The sequence below is a fragment of the Sus scrofa genome, chromosome 14 (assembly GCF_000003025.6).
Source record: "Sus scrofa isolate TJ Tabasco breed Duroc chromosome 14, Sscrofa11.1, whole genome shotgun sequence".
NCBI classification, from domain to species: Eukaryota; Metazoa; Chordata; class Mammalia; order Artiodactyla; family Suidae; genus Sus; species Sus scrofa.
This window is the reverse complement of record NC_010456.5, coordinates 135,180,626-135,193,495: the sequence shown is the minus strand read 5'-3', so window position 1 is coordinate 135,193,495 and position 12,870 is coordinate 135,180,626. Positions and strand designations below refer to the sequence as shown.

At 47.4% G+C, this 12,870-nt stretch overlaps 1 protein-coding gene across 6 annotated transcripts in view; it reads left to right on the top strand.

Annotated features, from left to right (window-relative positions):
* The window catches only part of DHX32 (DEAH-box helicase 32 (putative)), a 54,271-nt gene that overhangs the window by 3,872 nt on the left and 37,529 nt on the right, over positions 1-12,870 (top strand). For 3 of the 6 annotated variants that reach the window (XM_001926580.6, XM_005671562.3, XM_021072595.1), the window contains one exon: positions 11,734-12,232. In XM_001926580.6, coding sequence (XP_001926615.2) covers positions 11,951-12,232 — 282 coding nt within the window. In that variant the 5' untranslated portion in view covers positions 11,734-11,950. The other 3 variants (XM_021072596.1, XM_021072598.1, XM_021072599.1) reach the window with 3 other exon arrangements.

Sequence of the window (12,870 nt, the reverse complement as noted above, 5' to 3'; positions counted from 1 at the left end):
TTAGTCGGGGATGATTGCATTAGTTTATATCTCGGCTACCTTGGCAAAGTCTGGAGCTGTTACTTCCTTATTGATAACTGAAGATAATAAAACCTGCAATGGTTGTAAGAGTCAAAATAAAATAAATGTGGCGTTCCTGTTGTGGCTTAGGGGTTAATGAACCTGACTGTTATCCATGAGGACATGGGTTCAATCCCTGGTCTTACTCAGTGGGTTAAGGATCCGGCATTGCCATGAGCTATGATGTAGGTCACAGACGCAGCCCGGATCCTGCATTGCTGTGGCTGTGGTGGAGGCCAGCAGCTACAGCTCTGATGCGAGCCCTAGCCTGGGAACCTCTGTATGCCAAGGGTGCGGCCCTAAAAGACATTAAATAAAATAAAGTAAAAGTGATTATGATGTGACTGAGAATTGTTTGTATATTGGGAAAACCTTCTTGAATGCCCGGGGTTGTTATTGATTCAGGCATCTTGAGCTTCTGCAGTGTGTTGGGTACCTGCTGGGTTCTGGAGTTGCTCTTCATAAAGGGAGTTGAAAGTGACCAGGTGGATCGCGTGTGAGGGCTGGAGGGCTTCCGGGGCAGGGGTCAGCTTGGGCAGAGGCACGGGGGCACATGGCAGAGCAGCTCTAGGCCATAGTTCATTGTGGCTGGAGCAGCAAAACTCAGGGAAGGGAGTGGAAGGAAGTGGGGCTGGAGAGGCAGTTGCAGGCCAACTCAGGAAGAACCCAAGGAGTGAGGATTTAGCCTGACGGTGATACAAAGCACTTGGGTCGTGACATGATCATTTTTACATGTGAAAGGAGTCGCTGGCCGCCTGAGGAGGACTTACTGCTGGCGAGCCAAAGTTAGAGGCAAAAACCCCCCAGATTGGGGGTTTTGCAGTAATTCCGTGAAGAAATGATAAGCGGCCCAAGGGGGTGGTGGGAAGCAAGAGGAGGGGCCCCTGAGAGAGGTGGCGGTGGCAGCCCGGGTGTTGTGGGGGTGGAGGCAGGGAGCGGCCACAAATAGCTCCCCACCCATGGGGCATTGTTCCCTCAGTCGCTGAGTCTGGAGCACGAGGCAGGACAGAAGTCTGTCTTCTGCAGGAGGGTAAGAAACAGGGGAGAGGCTGACTTCAGCTTTGAACATTAACGTTGGAATGGCCTGTCCTCTGAGTCGGGCTGCCCCCTAAGTAGTTGGACATGTGCATCTGGAACTAAAGAAAGAAGACGGAGGTGAAGATAGGAATTGGGATTACGCTTCGGCAACTGAAGTTAACATGCAAAGGAGGTTCTCCAGGGAGGTGATGTGGGGGCAGAGGAGGGTCAGGGGTGGAGCTCTGGGCACAGAGACTGTGTGTTGGGAGCGGGAGGCGGTGGAGGAACCCAGGGTGCCTGATGGGGAGTGACCGGAACCGTAAGCTGAAAATCTGGAAAGACAAGTAAAACAGAATCCCTGCTGTCTGGAGGCTCATGTATGAGCATTCCCTGGGATAATTACATGTCCCTCCGCCTGTCGGAGTCTGTTGACTTAGGATTGTTTTACTAAAGTTAATGCAAAATGACCACCTATTACTTTGTTAACAGAAAAAGAAAAGTTCCTGATACTTGTGGTTTTTCACAATCTCCCTTTGGAGAAACAATTTAAGTAAACTGTAACTTGAGGAGGTACAAGGATGCCTCAGGCAAACACTGTCTTTGAAAAAAAAAAAAAAAGATGGGTCAAAGTTCATTTTTGTTTTGTTTGTTTTGTTTTGTTTTTTTGTCTTTTTGCTATTTCCTTGGGCCGCTCCCGAGGCATATGGAGGTTCCCAGGCTAGGGGTCGAATCAGAGCTGTAGCCACTGGCCTACGCCAGAGCCACAGCAACTCGGGATCCGAGCCGCGTCTGCAACCTACACCACAGCTCACGGCAACGCCGGATCCTTAACCCACTGAGCAAGGGCAGGGACCGAACCCGCAACCTCATGGTTCCTAGTCGGATTTGTTAACCACTGCGCCATGACGGGAACTCCTCAAAGTTCATTTTTGTATGTGTTGGAGGTAAAATAAATATGTTGGCTTCCTTGGAGAGACCAGCAATGACCTCTTCCTTAGATTTCAGCTTTTTTTTCTTTTCTTTTTTTTTTTTTTTTTTTGCTCTCTCGCATTTGCTCAGATATCTAACTAGCCTTATTAATATTAAGTCAAGCTAATATTTGTCTAGACATTAATATTTTAGCATACTTTATTGACGCTGCTTATACTCAAATATTAGTTTTTAGACTATTATTCAGTTAAAAAAAAATGATCAGGAGTTCCTGTCATGGCGCAGTGAAAACGAATCTGATGAGGAATCACGAGGTTGTGTGGTTTGATCCCTGGCCTCACTCAGTGGGCTAAGGATCTGGCATTGCCGTGAGCTGTGGTGTAGGTCGCAGACGCTTGGATCCCACATTGCTGTGGCTCTGGTGTAGGCCAGCGGCTATTGCTCTGATTTGACCTCCTGCCTGGGAACCTCCATATGCCATGAGTGTGGCCCTAAAAAGACAAAAAGAGCAAAAAAAAAAAAAAAAAAAAAAAAGATCAAAATAATACTGAAAAGCACTGAGTGACCCAGCCATTTGAAGTTCTAAGAAAACAATTGCTTTACAAACTTATGTGTGGCAAGTGATATATTACTATGATACATAAGCATTGGTTGAGCTTGGAAAGTCTTTCTGTATGTACACATTACCAGTGGAATGTAGGCTTCTTTAAAAATTTAACTGTGAGATTGGTTATAATTGTGCAAGCTGTATTTAGTATAAACCAACATGGAGTTAAAAGTGAGTCATTTTCTGAGTGTTTTAATATAGGCAATTAATTTAATTTGCTTACTTAAAGTTAAACTTAGAAGGCTAGAACTAAGGTTTTAAAAATAAATTCCATATTTTTACTTTACTTTGTTCAAGAAGAGTTTTAAGTAGAGACTAGAAACCAGCAGGATGTGCTTTCAGGGAGCTCTGAGCCGTGAAAACAAGGGCGAGCGAAGGAGTAATCTTCTCATGGTCCCAGCAACGCCAAGGCGCCTGTTGTTTCAGTTGAAATACAGCATGCCTGGGAAATGGAGGTTGCGCATTAAATATTTGACTGTAGCTCCATGTGGGTGATGACAACCCTGTTTTTCGTTCCATGAAAGAACCGCACGTTTTGGGTTTTACGGTGTTTTTCCCAGCGTGCCCTGCCCGACCTCTCCCCCCACAGTGTGGCGGTGGCGGGAGCCCGTGTTCTTCAGCGCAGTCAGGAGGCAGCGTGGGTCGATCCGGTTAAGCATACACTGTCCACTCACTGGGGTGGAGCTGAGGTCAGACTGCAGGACTTCAGGCACCTGCTCTACCTCAGACGCGCTGCTGGAAGCTCGTGGATAAATTAACTAAACCTCTGAAGGTTCGCGTTTCCTCATTTGAAAAATGGAAATAATAAAGTCAACGCTCGTGGGGTCCTTAAGAGTTTAAATGAAAGAAGCCGTATAAAATGCGTAAGTGCTCGTAGCATCTGGCACCCAGTCAGCAGCCTGTAGAGGCTCATGGGTAGAATCATCGTCATTATCACTGCTGTTATCATCAGTTCTAGTCCATCGTCCGGAGTCGCGTAGAGCCATTCTTCTTTCGAAGTGTGATCTTCAGACCAGTGTGTGTCCGCAGCCTGAGACTGGTTTGCAGTGCGGAGAGGAGCTGACGTCCGAATGTAAACAGACGCGAGCACTAGCCGTCCTGGTCAGTTTCTAGCAAGACTTCTGCAGTCTTGGAAGGAAGTAGTTAGTTGATTTACATTCTGGTACAAGCTCCTTATCTTGCCACGGACAAGCACTTTGACTAGAACTGGCATGGAATATGGGACTAATGATCCCATTCTCCAAAAAAACAATAGCCCTTTATCCTGGAGACAGTGATTATTCACTCTAATGCCTCATTAACCTCCTGCCTTCAGGACGTTGTAATCATGGTTTTCAAGTCTACTGTTTCTGAGCTCAGGAAATATTTGTTGATCTCGCAACCCGTGCAGAGCTCTGTATCTTATTTGTAGACTTTGCCGAGACGGCTCAGAAATGGACCTCGACCTTCGGAAGTCTGTCCTAAACCAGGTGAAAGCCTGACTCGGTGTGTCGAGTTCGTGTGGCGAGTGTTTGCATTGGTGTTACAGCTTCGTTCCAAAGGTTCCACATAGACGAACGTCTCTCTCTGCGAAGCTGCTCCCGTAAAAGACGGAATTCATACCTTTTATTTTTTCAGCGTCTGCACTCTTGTGCTGGAGAGTTCACCTTATTAGGGTTATGTTCCTCCTGGGCGAGTCAGAAACCTGCGTGGCTAGGGAGTATCTTCGTTTTGAAATGTAAGTGACAAAAGTCCAACTTTCTGAAATTAGTAGTATAGAAGATTCATCCTTAGATTCGAGGACTTCTTTATTTAATTTAATTAATTAATTAATTTATTTTTGGTCTTTTTGCCATTTCTGTAGGGCCACACTCTCGGCATATGGAGGTTCCCAGGCTAGGGGTCGAATCGGAGCTGTAGCTGCCGGCCTACGCCAGAGCCACAGCAACACGGGATCTAAGCCATGTCTGCAACGTACAGCACAGCTCACGGCAACTCCGGATCCTTAACCCACTGAGCAAGGGCAGGGATCAAACCCGCAACCTCATGGTTCCTAGTCAGATTCGTTAACCACTGAGCCACGATGGGACCTCCCCTCAAGGACTTTTTTTTAAATTTCTGAGTCTCTTTTTGATTCTGTTTGCAAACATTTAAATAATAAAAAATTTCCTGCTCTGCAGAATAGAGAGGCATTAAATAGATATTATTTGAAAATTTTTGATAAAAATTAGCAGAGAAAAATGCATTGGTCAAGTGGATAGTGTCAAAATGAATTCGGGAGCCATATTAAAAGAATAATTTTTTAAAAGGCAAGCTGTGTGTGTTTCCCCAGAGAAGCCTATTTTCACAGACCCATGTGAAAATGATTTTAAATACTCAAGTTGAGAATGTTATTTAGTTTTTAATATTTCTTGTAATTTTTCATGTGGAAATGATTTGTTGGTTTCTCTTAATGCCCTGCTTGGTAAGCTTGCTCATAATCCGCCTGTCTGTTCCATTTACATTAAACTGTCACCAGCTCTCCTAGAACCTGATCTCAGTAATAACTTTAAGAAAACCAAAGGTAGATGTTAGAAAAGTTATAAATAATATTTAGAAGATCGAGTAACATCAGACTTGAGAGAATTGTAAAGAAAAGCACAAAGAGTAAAAAAAATTTTTTTTGATCAAGAAATGACTAGGCGAGTTAGATCCGTGGCATTTAAACGACAGTCACCTTACCGTAGCACATCAGATCTTTTGTGATTTGGCCTCTGTCTCGTCTACAAACTTATCTGTCCCAGAGCCTTTTTCTTTCTCTTGATATATACCAGCAATATTTCCCTCCTTTTGACTATAAGATTAAGAATGGTTGTTTCCTCCTCACCTAGACTCTAAGCCCCACGAGGACAGGAACCACCCTGCCTGTTGGCATGTGTCCCCACGTGCTCATAGGGTAGACCCTTGGTAGGCACTCAAGTTACTGGTCGAATAAGACAGCAAAAGACGTGAAAGGACAGGCCTTGCTGTCGGAAGGCCTGGGAGTCGAGAAAACCTATTAGATGGAGAATAATATCCATAATAAAACACAATCAGATGTTAGTCTTAAAAGCATAAAATCAGAGTTCACACTGGGCCTCAGCAAGTTAAGGCCCTGATGTAGTCTCTGTGAGGATGCGGTTGGACCCCTGGCCTCACTCAGTGGGTTATGGATCTGGCGTTGCCTCCACCTGCAGTGTGGGTTGTCGATGCAGCTGGGATCCGGTGTTGCCATGGCTGTGGTGTAGACCGGCAGCTGCAGCTCTGATTCAGCCCCTGGCCCAGGAGCTTCCATGTGCCACAGGTGTGGCTGTAAGAACGACAACAGCAAAAGCATAAAATCTCCAAAGAACAGAAAGTGATTCATTGTCTATTCAGCCTCTAATTGCTAATCAAGTACCCACGGTATTTGGGTTCAGACGGTGAAAGTTGCCAAAGAGGATGTAGCTCAATAATCGTCCCGTTGGAGGGACAGGAACCATAGGGGCAACATGGTAACACGCATAGTTCAGTAGTTCCCTGGCGTTTGTGGATGTTGCCTCCTCACATTGGTTATTGGCACGTGGCCCCAAGGTGAGGGGTCTGCTGGCGCAAGCAGGACACTCACTCTTGGGTGAGGCTGCGTGCAGCTCTGTGATCCTCTACGCAGAACTCTTCTCAGGTCACCAAGAAAAAAGCAACCTGGATAAGTGATGAAAAGGGAGTTACTTTGCCTTAGGGTGTGTGGTTCAAGGGAAAGCTTAAGCGCTTGTACAAATATTTCAGTTGGTGAATGTGGTGATTCACCAAAATTTCAGGCCACATCCTTTAAAAACAGCAAGGATCTAATATTCTGTCATGAATGAAAGGGGAAGGAAAAGTCAGAGAAATCCAGAAACATGGTGAGTTCCTGACAGATGTGTTTCCGCTTTATTCATTCAGCAGGATTACAAGCTGAGCAGACCTGGGGGCGAGTGGGGGGATGCAAGTAGAATGTGTGCGGGAGAGATGGAGTGAGAGCCCCGGGGCAGAGCCGGGCAGTCATGGGCGTCTCAGGATGAAAGGCCCAGGAAGCGGGAGGGGTGGGATCCCGGGGCATTTTTGGAAGGGCTGGGTCCCTGCCTTAATGCGGGCGGCGGCTGCCTGGAAGTGGAAGGGCAGTGTCCCTCATGCGCCAATGACGTCACTCATTCATTCAGCAAGTATTTACGGACTGTGTTACACCTGCCCGCTCTGCTCTAGACACGGTGAGCAGAGTGGACACGTCTCTGCCTCCTGGTGCCTGCAGTCTGGTGGCGGATGCCAACAATACACAACAACAACAAAACTGGGTAAAACAACGCAGGTTGAGGAGCTAGGAAGTGGGTGGGGGGTGCAGGGGGTGTGGGTAAAAGCTTAGGGCAGCCAGATGGTGGCAGAGCCCTCGCTGAGTTGACATTTGATGAAGATCTTTACAAAGTAAGGGAGCTGCTGTTCGACTCTCCCTCTCCGAGGAAAGGACACTTCAGGGGCTGAAGTTCCAGAGGCGGGCACGTGCCACGTGGGTAGAGGAGAGTGAGCGAGGGCGGGAGCCGACGGAAACGGGGCAGAGAGGCCATGGGCCTAGATCCCAGGACGTGTGGATCCCGTTCAGGACTCCGGCTTTTCCTTGGAGTAAGATGAGATGGAAGCTGTAGCTTTTGAGCGGAGGAGACTCGAGCTGACTGTAGCAGGATCGCTTTGACTGCAAGGGCCTGAGGGTGGCAGGAAGACCAGCCAGGGATCCGAGTGAGAGGCTGGCGGCTCAGGCCAGCTGTTGGCAGTGGAAGGTATGGGGTTCTTGATGCATTTTGAAGTAGAACAGACATGATCAGATGTATTGGTTTCCTACCGCTCCCGTAACGACTTACCACAAATGAGTGCTAATTTATTGTCTTACAGTGCTGTAGCCTAGACGTCCATCACGGGGTCTCTGGGTTTAAATCGGGGGAGTCGCCAGGGCTCTGCTGCTTTCTAGACACCCCAGGAGAGAATCCCTTTCCTTGCTTTTCCCAGCCTCTCAGAGTCCCCTCCCTCCATCTTCAAAGCCAACAACGTCGCCCCTCTGTCCTTTCTTCGTGGTTGGATCTCCCGCCGACTGTAGCGAGGGACGCTTCCCTGATTGGCAGACCCTTATGCTGCCCCCAGGATGAGCTCCCTGTGCCCGCTCCCTGAGGTGGTCACACCTGCGGGCCTTTTTATCGAGCAAAGCGCAGATTCACAATCCCAGAGGTTGGGCCGGCACAACAGGAGGCTGCTGTCCTGTCGAGCACATCCACTGAAGCATCTGATGTGGGATTTGAGATCAAGAAAAATCAAAAATAATGTCAACATTTTTGATCTGAGCAATTGGAAGGAGATGACAGGACCAGGTTTATGGCTTTGGGGCAAATACCAGCTCCATTTCGAACATGTAAAGTTTAAATAGCCAAGTTGGAGATGACGGATGGGTGGTCGAATACTGAGGCCGAAGTTTAGGAGAGAGGACGCCAGGGTATGTAAATGGGAGTCCTGCCCACGGGATGGCATTGAAGCCAGGAGACAGGACGAGGCCACAGGGACAGAGAGAAAAGGGAAGGGGTCCAGAGATGGCGCTGGGCAGGCCCCAGCTCCCTGCGCTTTGCTGAAAGCAGGTGCTAAAATTGCGCCCTCGAGAGGCGGGGGTGTGAAGAACACGTTTATATCAAGTCGAACTTGGAGAGAGATGCCGAGGAGCATCAGGCAGCAAAACGCCGTCGCTCAGGACGCACTTCAGTCTCGTTTCACTGAGGCCTTGGCGGACTTTCTCCTTCCTGGTCTGTGAGCCGCGTTTACGTTCCCAGAGTCACTGGGCCAGAGCCAACCGTGTAAATGGCTAAAACACAGCTCGTCTTACATCAGCTTCTGATTCTTTTCTCGGTGAGGTGGTGTCATGTTATATTAGATATGTGTTATTTTCATGAATACTCATTTAAGGATTGGAATAGCGTCACTTCAAAGGGCCGTCTTTGGCAAATTAGGTAATCTGTGGTCTCATGTAAGATAGCTTTGAAAATGAGCAAATACCGGTCTTTCAGATTTAAAATTCTTGTACTGGAAAGTGGTTTATACTGATAACAGTTTTTATTAAATTTTATTTGGAGTGGCATGTAACCTACTGTATTATTTCTTTTCCTTTATTTAGGGTGGTGCTATTCAATTTGCCGAAGGCCGAGGCGTGGGTCTCTTGTATGTATTTCATTACATCTAGGAGAAAAGAATCGACACATGCTAGTTGCCCGATAAACGAGGAGAGGTTTGTGTATATCGTGGGAGTCAGGAGCTCAAAACTCGCCACCCCCTCCTCCAAATCTGGAGCTCAGGCTGTGTAGCAGTAAAGGTCCCGAGAGCAGTGGAAATAGATGCCAGAGACTTCATAGCTTTCCCCTTCAGACTCTGGATTCGGCATAGAGCCCTTTGTGGACTCCACCATGGCAAGTGTCGCTGTCACACGAGCCTGACTGGTTTCTGACATGCCAGGGAGGAGAGCAGGTGAGAGAAGCAGGAGCGGAATGGCCTCACCCGGGGAGCGTGATTCTGAGTGCACTCTGGTGGGCGGGAGTGTGGTGATCTGTCGCTAGAACGTGGCAGCTTAGGGCAGTGACCGTGTCTTCCCTTTGACCTGGCTCCTGTGGCTACCCCTTCTGCCGGCTGCCCCTTTGGCTGCGCCTGCTGCTGGCCATCTGGATTCTTCACGGAGCTGGAGCCGCCTCCACGCCCCCACATGGTTAGCGGTCTGCGCTTTCCATCAGCGGACACCAAGCTTTGGTGTCTTCTTAGTGGCCTCGCCATGTGGCTTGGGCATCTCACAGAATGACAGCTGGTTCCAGGGGGAGTATTTCAAGCATGTGAATGTCTTGGAAGTAGTCCAGCATCCCTTCACTGGGCCTGTGGTCTTAGCGAGTCCCGGGGCTGCTCTGCCTCCAGGGGAGAGGAAATAGACCCCCCCCCGCCCCCCCGCCATGGAGCAGCAGCAGAGACCCTGTGGTCATCTTTGAATCACCGTGACAGAGACGTGCATGATGTAGCCGTACATTGGTATGTGTTAGGAAGAGCCTGGGTGGGCCTTAGATTCTAGAAAGATGATTCAGGAGTTCCCGCTGGGGCTCGGCAGGATGAGGACTCAGTGTCTCTGTGAGGACGCGGGTTCAATCCCAGACCTCACTCAGTGGGTTAAGGATCCCTTGTAGCCAGAAGTCATGGCATAGGTCCCAGATGCTGCTCAGATCCTGCATTGCTCTGGCTGTGGTGCAGACCTGAAGCTGTGGCTCCAATTTGACCCCTGGCCTGGGAACTTCCATGTGCCGCAGGTGTGGCCGTCAGAAGGAAAAAAGATGACTTCAGAAAACATGACTATCCCCTGAGGGTTCCAAGTGGTCAGTACTTTCTGTGTAAGATTTTACTTTAATTACAAGATGATTACACTTTTAGGAGTGTCATAAAATTAAGAGAAACATTTGAAGGACACATATTAGGACACAGAAATCATAGCTGTGCTTTTTTTTTTTTTAAGATAATTCAGAAACAGTGCGTGAGGCACTCCTTGGTCGTGATTACAGCAACTTAGTTTGCATGTACGATGCGATCCCTTGGAAGGGATTCTAATCAGAACAGAAGAAAAAGTGAATAAAAGCGAAATGTTAGCTTCTCTTAGCAGCAGAGTTTTCTGATTCGCGAAAACCTTCTCAGGGTCAGCTGGTGCTGTGATCTCAGGCTGCTGTGTTGCTTGGAGCTGTTGTGTGGGTCTGGCCTCCGCGATGGGGCAGCGGGGCAGTTCCCCCGTGTTACGTCTGTCTGATCTCGCCGCCGTGATCCACTGTGACGCGAAGCAGGGGCTTCCAGAGTGGATGTTGAAGAGCTCTGCTTCAGAGAGTTAGGACGTCCTTTCCCCGGTCTGGTGGTTGGGTGCTCCCTCTTTTGGCCCCTGTGTGTGTGTGTTCGTAAACGTTCTCCCCTACTCGTCCTCTCCCCCCAGCATGTCCGAATGCGTTTGTTAATTTCAGCCCTGAAAAGGCTCGCAGTGAACGCTTCTCAAGTGACTGTTTCCTTGGAGCCTGGCTTGACCAGTGGCAGAACTCTTCCCATTACCTGGAGCCCAGTGCTTCTGAGTCTAAAGCTGTCGTTCTGACAAATGGGGTGCTCTAAAAAGAGTGATCTCGGTGACAAAATAGCATGAACTGTATTTTGTTATTCTTTTTACGTGAGTTTTTTGAGTTTTTCACTCGGTTAATGGGAAAAAGAGGCTTATTTCCAGCAATCCTGATTGGATTTTTAAAAAAATCACCAGTGATTGGGAGAGAAAGGACCCCTTACCTGACACATGGGGAATGCTCCCGGTATCAATTTTAACCCCTTCTGAGGCAATTTCTCTTCTTCATTTCATTTGAGTGTTGTATTATTTTATTGCCTCTTGAATCTGACATATTTGGCTCAAGACCCAGGAATCTGGAGAAATATGCTTGAGATTTCTGGTTTAATTAAACAAACAAAAGACCTCATTAACAAAAGCTGGCCATAGCCTCAGATGGAAAAAAAAGAAAAAGTTCACTCACTTGAGTTTGTCAACTGGCACAAGTGAATGTAAAATGAACTGTTTTGCTTTTTTTTCAAAAAAACATTTTCCTTTAAACTACAGGATTTCGTAATAATAACTAACTAATAACCTTTCTTGTAGCCAGCCGGGGTTGGAGAACACTCACCGGGCCTCACAGCCTTCCCTTGTACAGGGTCTGGCAGCCCTTTTGTAGTGGGATTAGTGACCACGTGATGGAGCCTCACAACCACAATGTCCCCCTGTAGCTTTCTATTCACTGTCCATCAAGACGCAGGGACCTGTGACAGAGGGCAGGCAGAGGGCACCACGTCCAGTGTGGAATCGCTTTCTAGACTGGCTGGGGAAAAACTGCAGCCAGCTAGACTTGAAGGGCTAACCTAAATTATTTCTGGCCTTTTGAACAGACAGCAGAAGTGGCAGACAGTAACCAGTTAACAGAAAAAAAAAAAAAAGCAAAAAAACAACACCACGCTTTTGAATGCCCATACTTTTTCTCTTGAACATCCTGTATATGTATGTGCCTGATTTTCCTTCTTTTTTTCTTTGTGTTTAGCACGGTTTATCGATGAGCAGTTAAGGTGCCAAGGAGCGCTGGAGGGAGCCAGCCCAGCGGCTCATGCAGCCAAGAAGAAAAGGTGCAGATCCGAGGAATTCAACTTGCTGAAACCGTGAGCAGACGTCCCGGACGTTGGGACCCCTGAGCTTGGGTAACTCTGTTTGCAGTGGGTTTTTTCAGGAGCATGGCAGCCACTTGAGCTCGCTGGGGCAAGATGGAAGAAGAAGAGCTGGACTGTCCAAAGTCTTCCTCGGAAAAACGCTATTTTCCTGAGTCCCTCGATTCCAGTGACGGGGACGAGGAGGGGATTTTGGCCTGTGAGGATCTGGAACTTAACCCTTTTGACGGATTGCCGTATTCATCCCGTTACTATAAGCTTCTGAAAGAAAGAGAAGACCTTCCGATATGGAAGGAGAAATACTCCTTCATGGAGAATCTGCTTCAGAGTCAAGTTGTGATCGTTTCAGGAGATGCTACATGTGGAAAGAGCTCCCAGGTGAGTGGCTCCCGCAAAACCATCCGCTTTTTATGTTGCGCTTTGTTATTCCTCAAGGCATTACTGCGGGACAGCGCAGCATTCTCTTATCTAATGAGGACACTATCTAAACCGGAAAACAAACCAAAAAGAGCATTAGCCATTCAGGCACAACAATCAAGTCACCGATCTAATTTCACTTATTAAAACCAACTAAATAAAAGTTAATACTTATATGGACAGCAGTTGTGTTCATTGTACCACTGGATTTTCTTTAGGATAGTACAAAAATCCATTCAAATTATTTTGCTCTGCATATTAGACCTTAAAATTTTGGTGGGATAGATATTACTTGTCCTCCATAGATTTGGGAATTAACTGCCGTGTTTACATGCCCAGCTGTCCGATAACCAAGATGTGTGGGTATGTTTGTGGGTGAAGTTGGTTAAGTTACAGAAATTTAAAAGCGCAAGGAAATGCTTACCTTCCAGCCTGTGGGAAATAGCTGAGTGAACAGATATGATCCAGGCCTGGAGCCACACACTTCTGGATCTACGAAGGGGGAAAGAATCAGGGGAGATAGTTCATGAATGCATATTGGCCAGTTCATTGTTGTTATATTGGGGGGGGGTTGTTTTGTTTTAATTTTGTAATCAAAG